The 14,435-nt window shown below is 37.6% G+C and overlaps 1 protein-coding gene across 1 annotated transcript; it reads right to left on the reverse strand.

The window, feature by feature from the left end:
• Nucleotides 1-9,325: 9,325 nt before the first annotated feature.
• LOC112784468 (anthocyanidin 3-O-glucosyltransferase 7) lies at nt 9,326-14,055 on the reverse strand. Its single transcript, XM_025827679.3, has 2 exons — nt 12,560-14,055; nt 9,326-9,609 (listed from the first exon to the last, which is right to left on the reverse strand). Exon 1 carries the CDS (start codon nt 13,916-13,918, stop codon nt 12,572-12,574), a length of 1,347 nt encoding a protein of 448 aa, XP_025683464.1. The 5' UTR covers nt 13,919-14,055; the 3' UTR covers nt 9,326-9,609; nt 12,560-12,571.
• Nucleotides 14,056-14,435: the final 380 nt, after the last annotated feature.

The raw sequence follows: 14,435 nt of genomic DNA on the forward strand, positions 1-14,435 counted from the left end.
TCAAACTTGAGGGAAACCTCTATCTGGGTTCCCCTTTCATCTACCAATATTATGCCTGCGCCGCTTCCTGTTTTATTGGAAGATCCATCTACATAGAGTTCCCATGTAGTTGGTTTATCCTCTTGATCCCCTGCATATTCTGCAATGAAGTCGGCGAGGCACTGGGCTTTAATCGCCGTCCGAGTTTTGTACTTCAAGTCGAACTCGGAGAGCTCTATTGCCCACTGAACCATTCTTCCTGCAACATCTGTCTTTTGGAGGATTTGCTTCATGGGTTGGTTCGTGCGGACTCTTATTGTGTGAGCTTGAAAGTAAGGTCGTAGCCTTCGAGAGGCTACCACTAAGGAGTAGGCAAATTTTTCTAATTTGTGATACCTTAGCTCAGGGCCCTGTAGAACTTTACTGATGAAATAGATTGGGTGTTGACCGTCCTCGTCTTCTCTTATCAAGGCTGCTGAGACAGCCTTGTCTGCCCCGGATAGGTATAGGACGAGGTATTTTCCGGCTACAGGTCGGGTCAAAATAGGAGGTTGGCTCAAAAACTTTTTGAACTCCTGGAACGCCTCCTCGCATTCAGGAGTCCATTCAAACTGGTGTCCCTTTCTCAATAGGGAGAACAGTGGAAGGGATCTTAGTGCTGATCCTGCCAAAAATCTGGAGAGAGCTGCTAGTCGGCCATTCAGCTGTTGGACCTCTCTCAAACAAGTCGGGCTTTTCATTTTTAGGATAGCTCTACACTTGTCGGGATTGGCTTCGATCCCTCTTTGTGTTAGCATGAATCCTAGAAATTTTCCTGCCTCCACCGCGAAGGCGCACTTTGCAGGATTTAGTCTCATCCCGTGCAACCTTATGGTGTCAAAGACTTGTGAAAGGTCAGACAAGAGGTCGACTTCTTTCTTGGTCTTTACCAGCATATCGTCGACGTACACTTCCATTAAGCTCCCTAGGTGAGGGGCAAACACCTTATTCATCAGCCTCTGATATGTGGCCCCTGCATTTTTCAATCCAAATGGCATGACCACGTAGCAAAAGTTAGCTCTGGGCGTGATGAATGATGTTTTTTCCTGGTCTGGTTCATACATCGGGATTTGGTTATACCCTGAGTAGGCGTCCATGAACGACAAGTATTGATACCCCGAGCTAGAGTCTACTAGGGCGTCAATGCTTGGTAGTGGATAAGGGTCCTTGGGACATGCCTTATTTAAGTCGGTATAGTCGACGCACATTCTCCATTTACCATTTTGTTTTTTGACTAGCACTACATTGGCTAGCCATGTTGGATACTTGACTTCTCTGATGAAACCGGCTTCTAGGAGCGCTTGTACTTGCTCCTCTACTATTAGAGCTCGCTCTGGGCCGAGCTTGCGTCTTCGTTGTTGTACAGGTCGAGATCCCGAGTAGACCGAGAGCTTGTGGGACATGAGTTCTGGATCTATCCCAGGCATGTCGGAGGCCTTCCAGGCGAAGAGATCGGAATTATCTCTTAGGAGCTTAGTCAATTCTTGTCTTAGGGTTTCCCCCAGGTTGGTTCCTATGTGAGTGTTTTTTCCTTTCTCTTCTCCGACCTGAATCTCCTCGGTTTTTCCTCCGGGTCGTGGTCGCAGCTCTTCTTTAATCCTTGCTCCACCGAGCTCTATTGTGTGAACTTCTTTGCCTTTTCCTCTCAGGTTTAGGCTTTCATTGTAGCATTTCCTTGCCAGCTTCTGATCTCCCCTCACCGTTGCTATCCCCGCTGAGGTCGGGAATTTCATGCAGAGGTGGGGTGTCGATACCACCGCTCCGAGTCGATTCAGGGTAGCTCTGCCGATTAAAGCATTATAGGCCGACCCCACATCAATGACTATGAAGTCTATACTCAGAGTCTTTGATTTCTCCCCCTTTCCAAAGGTGGTGTGGAGGGGCAAAAATCCTAGTGGCTTTATTGGCGTGTCGCCTAATCCGTACAAGGTGTCGGGGTAGGCTCTTAATTCTTTCTCATCTAACCCTAGTTTGTCGAAAGCGGGCTTAAAGAGGATGTTCGCTGAGCTTCCTTGGTCTACTAGTGTTCTGTGTAGATGGGCATTTGCCAGGATCATGGTAATTACCACTGGGTCGTCGTGCCCAGGGATTATTCCTCGCCCATCTTCCTTTGTGAATGAAATGGTTGGAAGGTCGGAGGACCCCTCTCCGACCTGGTAAACTCTCTTGAGATGTCTTTTACGAGAAGATTTTGTGAGTTCCCCTCCCGCAAACCCTCCTGAGATCATATGGATATGTCTCTCCGGAGTTTGTGGTGGTGGGTCTCTTCTATCCATATCATCTCGCTTTCTTTTTCCATGACTGTCCGACCTTTCTATGAGATATCTGTCAAGCTGACCTTCTCTGGCCAGTTTTTCTATCACATTTTTAAGGTCGTAACAGTTGTTTGTGGAGTGCCCATATATCTTATGGTACTCACAGTAATCACCGCGGCTCCCCCCTCTTTTATTTTTAATGGGCTTGGGAGGAGGCAGCCTTTCGGTATTGCAAATTTCTCTGTATACATCCACTACAGGAACTTTCAGTGGAGTATAAGAGTGATATTTTCTTGGCCTATTGAGGCAAAGTTCTTCCTTCTTCTTAGCTTCCCTCTCCCTCTCTTTCGTTGAGGGAGGGTGACCAGGTCGCCAACTCGGGTCTCTTAGCCTAGCATTTTCTTCCATATTGATGTACTTTTCAGCTCTTTCCTGTACATCACTTAAAGAGGCGGGGTGTCTTTTTGATATGGACTGTGAGAAGGGACCTTCTCTAAGACCATTGACTAGCCCCATGATGACTGCTTCGGTGGGCAGGTCTTGAATCTCCAAACATGCTTTGTTGAACCTTTCCATATAGGCCCGTAAGGACTCCCCGACCTCCTGTTTTATTCCCAGGAGACTTGGTGCATGTTTTACTTTGTCTTTCTGGATGGAGAACCTCATCAAGAACTTTCTTGAGAGGTCTTCAAAACTGGTAATTGACCTCGGAGGGAGGCTGTTGAACCACTTCATCGCTGCTTTTGACAAGGTTGTCGGAAAAGCTTTGCATCGCGTAGCGTCAGAAGCGTCAGCCAGATACATCCGACTTTTAAAGTTGCTCAGATGATGCTTTGGATCAGTGGTTCCGTCGTAGAGGTCCATATCGGGGCTTCTAAAGTTTCTCGGAACTTTTGCCCTCATTATGTCCTCGCTAAAAGGATCTTTCTCCCCTAAGGGCGAATCTTCTCTACCGTCGTGGGAGTTCTGACCTTTGAGGGAAGATTCTAACTTTAAGAGTTTTCTTTCTAACTCTTTTCGTCGCTCCATCTCCTCTTTTAGGTTCTTTTCGGTTTCCTTTTTCCGTTTTCGTTCCTGTTCTAGCTGCTCGAGGCGACTGTGGACTAATCCCATGAGCTCAATTGCGTGGGATGGTCCTTCTTTTTCTGATTCGCGCCCCTCCGAGGAATTTAACTTCGGGTTTTTGATTCCGGAGGTGCCTTCCCTGTGTTGATCATTGGCTTCCTGGTGAAGGGTCTAGTCTGCCTCATTGTTTCCAGTGTTCAGATTCTCTTGTTCAGAATCTGTCTCCACATGACCCTCTTCAGGGGATCTATCCGCCATCACTGGTTGATCTCTCGGGTCCCCGGCAACGGCGCCAATGTTACGGTGGGTAACCGGAGATTAATGGGTTGGATGGCGTTGGTTGGCCCAAACGTATGAAGGAGGTGGTTTTCGAGTGGATCTGTTACTCGGTGTTCCTCCGTCCGACTTGTACGTGTGAAAGAATGGGGGGTGGTACCTGCAAAGACACTCCGATGCCTAAGTTAGCAAGAGTGTGAGCAGGTTAGAGAGTATTGGAACTTAGAGATACCTGAATGGTGTCAGTGTATTTATAGTGGTGAACCAATAACCACCGCTGAAGTAGTGCCACCTTTTTAGGTGGATAACCGTTCCCATATCTTAGGGAGGTTAAGATACGGCTCTATGAAGTGGTTAGAGAGTTTCTAGGGGCAGTTACTCATTCGAATGAGTGTTATCTGCCAGCTAACCCTCGTATCCGACTTCTTTGGAGCAGGTCATGTTCAGTACCGACTTCTTGGGATGAAGGCTGGTACTGGGGGAGAGCCAACCCTTTGGGTTGGGCTTCTTTGCTTGGATCCTGGGCCCTATTTATTGGGCCAGGGTATGAACAGTTATATTATTATAATAGAAATTTATATTTAAACATTATAGATATTAGATAAATAATTTAAATTAAATATATAAAATTATAATATTTATAAAATATAATAAAACATAAATAAATAAAAATATTCATACTTTATTTTATGATAAGAGTATTAATGTAATTTTATACTATTATAATTTTTTTTATTTTTCTTTCCATCCAAACAAAAAAAATGTTCTCTCTTTTTTCTTTTCATCTATTTTCTATTCATCCAAACAACATACAAATAACTCAACTTTTCTTTCTATTTTCTTTCCTCTTATTTTCTTTGCAACATCCAAAGAATTCCGATTTAACTCATAATATCTTTTGGGGTAAAGTACTAAATTGGTCCCTTATGTTTGGGCGTAATTCTGTTTTGGTTCTTAAGATTTAAAGTGTTCTATTTGAATCCAAAAAAGTTTCATTTAGCATCAATTTAGTCCTATAGTAAGGTCAAAGTTAAATAATTAACGGAATGTCCTACATAACAACAGTATAAGAACAAAATCGATAATTTGGAGAACAATACAGACTCCAGAGGCACAAAATCAACCATGGATACATCAATACATTTATTTATTATTTTTCTTACAATATAAATAAAATATTTTCTATAAAACTAAAGAGAATGATAAATAAATGTATTGATGCATCAATGGTTGATTTTGTGCCTCTGGAGCTTATACTTGTTCTCCAAATTATCGATTTTGTTCTTGTACTGTTGTTATGTGGGACATTCCGTTAATTATTTAACTTTGACCTCACTGTGGGACTAAATTGATGCTAAATGAAACTTTTTTAGATTCAAATAGAACACTTTAAACCTTAAGGACTAAAACAGAATTACGCTCAAATATAGAAACCAATTTAGTACTTTACCCTATCTTTTGATATTACAAATTTTAAATAAATCTATTGATTTTATAAAATTTTATAATTTAATTCTTATTAAAATTTTTCATTTTACATTCTTAATTTATTTTTTAATTTTGCATATTTTTTAATTTTACCTAAAATCTCAATTTTTTCTACATGGCATCTCACACACGTTATGTTAACAAGGTTGTACCACTTGTGCATATTATTGATGGTCAACATGTAGTAATCGTAACCCCCAAATGTGCCATATAAAATTAGTTCTAGAAAGCCAATGTTTGTTTTGGTCTCTCGCTTTCACTTTTCACCTGTCACCATCCACCTACGTCATTAATTTTAGATTTTGTGTGTTTTTTGCGAGTTATAAGTGTGGCTAATTTTTTTTGGTATGGAAAAAATATTGGTGTTTTTGTTGAAAATGGGAGTATTTGGTGTAATTACAGATTGGTGGATTTTTTGGGTGGGAAGGCAACACGTGGGGGGCGTGTTGCAACACGTGGGGGGCGTGGTGGACACGTGGCAGCATTCTGGCCAACACGTGAGGGGCGTGTTGGACACGTGGCAGCTTCTTAGCCAACACGTGAGGGGCGTGTTGCAACACATGGGGGCGTGTTGAATGATTTCCATACTACTGTAATACACTTCAAATATCAATATTTAACCAAAACACCATCTCTCTTTCCATATTAAAAATAATTTCTGTATAAGTGTCACTATTATTTTTCTTGAATGAAAGTTTTTTTTTATTAAAAAAAATAGTTTAACAAGTTAATTTGATTTTTAATTTTCAACAACTATAAAAATTAATTTGTCTATTTTTCTAATTTACATGCGTTGCATTACAATTTATTATATAAATGAATAATTTTTAATATGTATATAATATTTTTATTTTTAAAATGACCAACTAAATCTCTTTATTTAATGTTGAGGTCTATAAAATATAATTAATATGTTGTTAAAAAATATTTAAATTTAGTTAAATAAAAATCTATGGACACTAATTAAGGATAAAGAAGTAATTTTAGAGAGTATATTAATTAATTATAATTAAAGAGTGTTAATGCTCAATTAACTACTCACATTAATAATATATAAAGGTGTTTGCTACGGTGCGCTGATAAATTCATACGTATCGATACGTTTAAAATATGGACAAGTAATAACAAGTCACATGGAATTTATTTTCCACATCAACATTTAATTTTTGTTTTTTTAAATATATATTATATCACCATTTTTACTAATACACCCCTTTAATTAAATAAAAATAAAAAATATTTTTTATTTAATTTTATAAAAAATTTTAAATATCCTTCCTTTATTTAATTAGACAAAAATATCATTTTAAATTAACAAAATTTTAGAATTTAATTAATCTTAATTTTATAGTTTTAAATAATTTAAATAATAAAACAAAAACATATTAAAAAATAAAAAATTAAAATTTTTTCATTTTCTCAAATTTCTTTAATCATTCGTGTCTCCTTCAAACAAAACATATAAAAAAAATAAAAAATTAATCGTTCTTCATCCTTCTGAAGCAAAGCAAAACAGTAAAAATCCCAAACCAAAATTTTAGGTCCTTCGCTCTATGGTGGCATCACTAGTAATATGTCCTGGAGAGCTACAATTAGGAACTCGGGGAAGGTCTTTCTTTTGAATTTTCACTTGATCACTTGATTTCTGCCTACTATGTTGAAGGTATGCATTTTTTTTTATCTGCAGTGGATATGGAATCGCTGCACAGGCCTTAACTGCAGTAGTAAAAGCGCATGATGGTCGAGGTCCTAGTACAAGGCTTACGAATAGTATTTTACAAGCACTCGGTCTTTCTTCTGCAGAAGAATTAATACGGTTTTGGTTTGGGATTTTCACTGTTTTATTTCATAAAGATGAAGAACGATTGATTTTTTATTTTTTTGATATATTTTGCTTAGAGGGGGACACGAATGATTAAAAAAATTGGAGAAGATGAAGAAATTTTGATTTTTTATTTTTTTAATATATTTTTGTTTTGTTATTTAAATTATTTGAAATTATAAATTTAAGATTAATTAAATTCTAAAATTTCGTTAATTTAAAAGGATATTTTTGTCTAATCAAATAAAAGAAAGATGTTTAAGATTTTTTATAAAATTAAATAAAAAATATTTTTTATTTTTATTTAATTAAAGGGGTGTATTAGTAAAAGTGGTGATATAATATATATTTAAAAAAACAAAAATTAAATGTTGGTGTAGAAAATAAATTTCATGTGGCTTGTTATTACTTGTCCATATTTTAAACGTATCGATACGTATGAATTTATCAACGTACCGTAGCAAACACCATATATAAATGGTTGTTTTAATACAGAAGACTAATTAATTAGTTATTTTAAAAAAGAGTTATTCTCCACGTACGTACAAGCGTATTTTCATACAAGTCATTTATATTTACGCATTTTTTACGTTTTTTTTTGTACCTCTTTTTCTTCTTCCTTCCTTCTCCGTGCCTCCTCTTTTTCTTCTCCTTCTTGCCTCTTCTTCTTTTTCGTAATTTTTCTCTTTCGTTATCGCCGTCATCAACAACACCTCTTCCTCCTCCTTCTCTTTCCCCTTCTTTTTTCATTAAAATTTCTTCTCCTCTTTTCGTTTTCTCTTTCTCCTTCATCATCAGTTATCTCGTTATTAAAGATAATAAATAATTCAAGTTCAGATTGTCAATTGAACCAAAACAAAATTGATTATTGTTTTGAATCCAAGACTAAGGTGTGGTTCAATTTAGAAGAAAAAATATAGCATTAGAGGAAACATTTTTCTGCAGCAAATGTGGGTGTAGTACGAAGATATTTGGGTGTAACACGAAAATATTTGGTTATATTTTAAGAATTTTTGGGTGTATTTTTATTCTGATAAGTTCTGCATAATCAAAATTCTTCCTCTTTCTCCTTCTCATCTTCTACTGTTTCTTTTTTTTTATCATCACCATCTTCTTCTTCTTTTTCTTATTCATCTTTTTTTTTCTATTTTACCTTCTCAAGTTTCTTCTTGTTTTACTCGCTTAACAAGGATAAAAACAAAAAAATCAAACAAAGAAGAAGAAGAAACACATAATGCTGCAAAATTACTTGAAAAAAGGATGAACTTACATTTATTTAACTAAAAAAAAGAAAGAAATAAAGAAAAAAAGAAGGAAAAAAATGCAGCATTAGAGAAAATATTTTTCTGTATTTGCAGCAAATTTGGGTGTAACACGAAGATATTTTGGTGTAATACGAAGATATTTGGGTGTATTTTAAGAATTTTTGGGTATATTTTTGTTTTGATAAGTTCTGCATAATTCAAAACTCTTCCTCTTCCTCCTCTTCATCTTCTACTACCTCTTCATCTTCTATTGCTTCTTCTTCCTCATCTTCTTATTTTATTTTCTTATAATTCTTCTTGAGAGAAAAAATCAAATAAAGGAGAAAAATACATAATATTGCAAAATCAATAGAAAGAGGAGGAGAAAAAAAAATGCAACAACAACAACAGTAATAAAAAAACAACGATGAAGATGAAATACGCGAAGAAAAAGGAGGAAAAACGCAAAGAAAAATAAGAAGAAGAAGAAGGAAGAAGAGGAAGAGGAGGAGGAGGAACATGAAGAAGAAGAAGTGTCTTCCATAATGGTGAGTGAGAGCGCGTTTTAAAAATAGTTGAGTGACGGGCGTGTTATTACCCTCTAGTGGATGAATATAGTTTTTATTAGATTTGACTCAACTTATAAGACTTGTAAACAAAAAAAAACTTGTATGTATAATATAATTCAATTTACTTATAAATCTCAAATCAACTAATTCAAATTATGTAGATTCAATTTAGTACTACCAACCTGATTAAAATTTAATAAATTCGATTTACATAAAAAATGCAACGAAATATTCACCTAACGTTTTTTATTTTGAAAGATACACATAAAATTGGGCTAACTTTGATTTATAAAAGTCATTTACCTACAAATTAACCTCAAATTGATTTACAGCTAAATTAGTTTACTTTATAAAAAAAGGGAACTAGTTCACGTTATTGTAGTTAGTTAGAAGGATTTTGGTAGTTGCCAAACACCTGACAAGAGCAAGGTTGCGAGAATCGGACCGGTCAATGAACCAGTAAAGTAACTAGTTTACTGGTTCAATGGTCCGACCGGGATTTAACCGGGGTTCAACCGATTTAATTAAATATTAAATAAAATTATTAAAAATTAATATATGTAATGCTTGATTGCTATCTAGTTGTTCTATCTTCAAAAATAAAAATTTCTAATTAGTAACAACTACAATTTACAAACACAAATTTACACAAATTAAATACAGTTACAGTCAATGACTAAATATTGATTGTTGAAAAGCAAAGTAAACCTGAACAAAATCACTAAATGAAGTCAATCAAAATACAATGATTCTCAACAAGCAACTAGAGAGGGCTAATTCCATAATTTCTAGTCTTGAAGATGCCCACAGAATTATGTTGTAGTTGCTGATCATTTTGTGGCTGTTCCATCTAAATTCAAAATGACAGCAATCTAGAATCCAGAAAAATATATCAATCCATATAACTCATACGACATTCATTCAACATAATTAACAGAGCAGAATTGAATTTAAATTTTAAACCCAAAATTCAACAGAGCAGTATTCAACAGAGCAGAAATAAACAAAACTCAATATAGCCAAATCCAACATAGCAGAATTGAATTTATATACCGAAATTCAAAATAAACAAAATTGAAAAACAAAACAAGAATAATTAACAAAATAAAAAAAATTAATTGAAAAACAGAACAAGAACCCATGAACAAGAACTTAGAAGAAGGAAAAGATTTGAAAAACAGAACCATGAACTCAAATCTGTCCAATTCATACAGTTTTATCACCAAATAAACGAAATTAATTGAAAGAAGGAAAAGATTGAAGTACTGACTACTGAGTACTCACCGCGGGAGAGGCCGAGAGCATGGTCAGACTGTCAGAGCCAGACGTCGACCCACGCTTCGGTGACGGTGACAGTTCGGTGCCGACAACACGCTGACGACCACGACGACGCCAAGCCGATGACCAGACGACGCCAACACGGTGATGCTTCGACCCGCGACGGTGGCCTTTGACCTCGATTCGCGACGGCGACCTTCGACCCGGACAGAGGAGAGATGTCTCGGAGACAGAGGCGTTTTTGATGACGAGAAAGAGGCAGCCGACGACGGGGACGACAGAGAAGACTGGCAGCGTCTGAGACTAAGAGCGAGATAGATTGGGGGATTTTGCCATTTTGGTGAGACTGAGAGTGAGAGAGAAGAGAGAAGAGAGAAGCAGAGAAGCTCGGGAAACCATGCACATCAACCACAGCTCCACCGCTTCCTTCCTCTGCCGCTGACATGCTCCGACAAGCCTCATTCTTCGCTGCTCTCCAAAGAACCTTTGAATTAGGGATTTTGATTGTACGTTGGTGACACTGAGAGTGAGAGAAGGGAAAGGGGATTGGGGGGCATTTGGGCTACGCGTTTTGTTTTGTTTTGTTTTTTTTTTTTTAAAATGCCAAAACGACGTCGTTTGGCATATGAATTTGCAAACCATTGAACCGCTAAAAAATCGGACGGTTCTTCCGGTTCGCTGGTTAATTGCCGGTTCGACCGGTTTTTTGACCGGTTTTTTGCCAGGCGGTTATTAGCGTTATCCGGACCGGTTAGGTGACCGGTTCCCAGTTTTCCGGTTGAACCGGCCGGTCCGGTCCGGTTTTCAGAACCATGGACAAGAGTAAATATCCAACTAATAAGTTGGATCTTATTTATTAGGAAAAGTATATAGAACCAAAAGGTTATCGGCCAAAAACTAAACAAAACTACATTAATTTATATTAATAATTAATTTTAAATTTTTTAAATTCAAAATTTAAAAAATTTAAAATTGATTAACTAAACCTAATTAAAACCTATAAAAACATTCTTCTTCTCTCTCACATTAACCTACTCACCTCTAACAATCACACAGACAAACATCTCTCTCTTTCACCGTCTGTCCCTCTCCGCCTCCCCACCGCGACCCACTCCTCCGATCGCTTCTGCTTCCAATCGGAACTGTCTTTACCAGATCGAGAGCTCGTGAACCTTATGTTCAGACTCTCAGACCCGTCAACTATCCCAACAATCACACACATAAACCTCTCTTTCTCTTACCGTCAGCCCCTCTCCGCCTCCCCACCGCGACCCACTCCTCCGATCGCTTCTGCTTCAAGTCGGAACTATTTTTACCAGATCGGGAACTCGTGAACCTTATGTTCGAACTCTCACCCTCGGACCCGTCAACCATCCCTATCACAATTCGGTCCTCAAGTCCATGGCTCGCACAGGCTGATTGTATGTTTCCAGCTCGTCGTTCTCGTGTGACCAAGGAAGAAGCAGCGCCGCGAGCTCCATGGATCCCTGCTGTTGGCGTTGCGCGAAGAACCGGGCTGCAGACCCTTAGGGTGCTCCGCTTGCAGCGACCCGAGTTCTCCTGACCCGGTTCACCTTTGCTGGCAGCCCCATCGCTCCTTGTTGCTGTCTCCCAAAAAGGTCTTGGCCTAGTAGAATTTCTTGGCCCAGAACGGTTACAATTCTTGTTGGCCCAAGTTTGCTTTATGCCAGGGAAGAAGCTTGGAGTAACTCGGTGAAGGTAGTGTGGAGGTCAGAGGCAATTATTAAAGGAGTCTTTCAACAATTACAGAAATATAAAAAAACATTCATTTAATATGAAAAAAAACATCCTAATACTTAACAAAAGAAACATTCAGTTATATTTTAGTAAAAATAATTAAATATCTATAAAATTTAAAAAATTATGAAATCCTTAAAAAAATAGAGACATTCACATTTGCAATATAAAAAAATTCGAAAAATATATAAAAGAACATCCATTTAGTATGAAAAAGAAACATTCTGATACTTAGCAAAAGAAACATCCATATATATTAACTCGTAGAAATTTTGGATTCACTAAAAGTATTTTGACTGGTTTTTGACTAATACCCTTTTGATTCCCTAGCATTGCTCTATTTATTATATTGAAAGATCCGTAATTGGAAAAAGAAGTAAAAAGTAAAATATTTATACTATATATAAAATACATTGGTCCCCATATAATAATAACAAATTTATTCATTAACACATAACAAGTTTGGTGTTCATTGAATCATCCATCTATGTGAGATAAATAATTAAAATTTATTGTCTAAACAATAGACACCAAATTCATGAATCTACACAACATACATTTTTATTCGAATGATTGAAACACTGTGAACTTGAAAACTGAAAGATGAACCAAATTACCAGAAACAACATAAACTTATTTATTAGGTATCAATGAAGTGGTGTTTCATCCGCAATTATCTTTACATAAAATTAATAATTAAAAATATTAAAATAATTTAATATATTTAATTAAATTAAAATTTAATTATTTTTAATTATTAACTTTATTTAAAGACAGATATTGCACCTGAGTTTCTGCCTAACAATGAGTGCCGGAAAGAATGAGTTGGAGCAAAGAGGTGAAATGACGTGGTGCCTTCCCTCGTGGAGAAGCCGCATCCATAACCTTCTTCTTCAGAATCTGAGCATTCTCCCTCATCTTCTTCCCTTCTTCTCCAACCATAACCGCATTCAACCCATTCACCAACCAATCTTTGCTCAACAAACCACTCTCAACTCTCATTCCGATCTTCCACACATCCTCCACCATCCTCCCTACCATTCCTTGATCCCCAAAAAACGGCCTACAAATCATGGGTACTCCATTGGAGATGCTCTCGAACACCGAGTTACACCCACAGTGAGTCACAAACACCCCAACACTACCATGTCCCAAGACCTCACTCTGAGGACACCATGGAACCACTTTCCCTTTGCTTTTTGTTCTCTCAACAAACCCTTCTGGCAGAAGCTTCTTTGCATGCTCCTTTAACGACCACAGGAATGGGAAACCACTCTCTTCCAGTGCTTCTGCCATAGCCACTATCTCCTTTTCCGGCGGCGTCACCACCGTCCCGAAGCTTACGTATGCAACGGATCTTAAACCTTGCGTGTCCAGCCACGACAGGCAACCGGTTGAGTCGGTTTCGGAGGGCGGCAACGGCGGCAGCGGCAGCTTCAGAGTGAGGAAACCGACGTAGAGCATGGATTTGAGCTTTGACCTCATGTCTGAAACAAACATAGGAGGGTCTAGTTCTTCAAAGTAATTCATAACCACTGCTTCCGCGTGAGGTAAAACCCTTCCTAACGAAGCTAGAGTCTTGGAAAACAGCGTCTCGTTCTCTCCACCGTTGATCACATCCTCTGGAAGATCCTCAACATGTACCATGTTCAAACCTGGAAGAAAATCCAAGGAAGAACATGAATTATTATAATTGTGGCGTATGGTATCAGTGTAGAAATGTGCAGAGAGGGAAGATGAGAATGGAGCCCAAACAGGGATCCATGGAACACTGAGATTCTGAGCAACAAGGAAGGAAGGAAGAACAAAAGCATCTGCAATGATGCATGTTACTCTGTGGTTTGTTTGTTGAACGGCCATGTCTATGGGTTTTTGGAGGTTTTGAGGGGTGGCTTGTTGAAGGAAAAGGTTGACCATCTCAAGAGACTGATCAGGTGGTGGCGCGTGAGCATTATAGGAGATGAAGTTGATGTTGTTGTGTGGGGATTTTGAGATGAGAGTCTGGGTGGATGATTGGGTGGAGATGAAGGAGAAGGAGAGATTAGGAGCAGAGTGAGAGAGTTTGAGGACAAGGTTGAAGAGAGGAAGGGGGTGGCTTCCAAAGGGGAAAGCAAACACTGCCACGTGTCCAGTGTTGTTCGCCATGATGGGTGGAAGCAAGTAGAACAATAACGAAGCTAAGACGGTGGTGTTATGGTGTATGTGATGATGAGCTTATTGTTATTCGCATAGCTTCAATTTATGCTAGTGTTGCACCACAAGCAGACAAAACGTGAATATGTAACTAAGAGAGGTTGGGTATGCATGTTTCTTATGATTATTTTACCTACCTCCTCTTGGTTTTTTTTTTTTTTTTTTTTTTTTTTTTTTCTTTTTTAACTAATAGTCCTAATTCATTCTCTTATTGTATAAATTTATATGGAAAAGTACGAGGACGCAATGAAATATTTGTACAATAAGTACAATGAAGATTTAGGAAGTATTAAAGATATAACTATTAGTGTTATCTTTTTTCATTAGCTGAAGTTTTGGGATGAGTGATATTATGACATGGTATTAGAGCACTAGATTTGAAAGGTCAAGAATTCGATCATTCGTGAACTCTATTCAGATAAACCAGAATCCTTCAAAAGATCAAAACAATATGGCCCAAATCTTTAAT

Source organism: Arachis hypogaea, chromosome 20 (assembly GCF_003086295.3).
Source record: "Arachis hypogaea cultivar Tifrunner chromosome 20, arahy.Tifrunner.gnm2.J5K5, whole genome shotgun sequence".
In the NCBI taxonomy this organism is placed as follows: Eukaryota; Viridiplantae; Streptophyta; class Magnoliopsida; order Fabales; family Fabaceae; genus Arachis; species Arachis hypogaea.

Excerpts from the sequence above, each read along its gene's own strand:
- LOC112784468 (XM_025827679.3), bottom strand. The coding sequence starts at position 13,918 with ATGGCGAACAACACTGGACACGTGGCAGTGTTTGCTTTCCCCTTTGGA.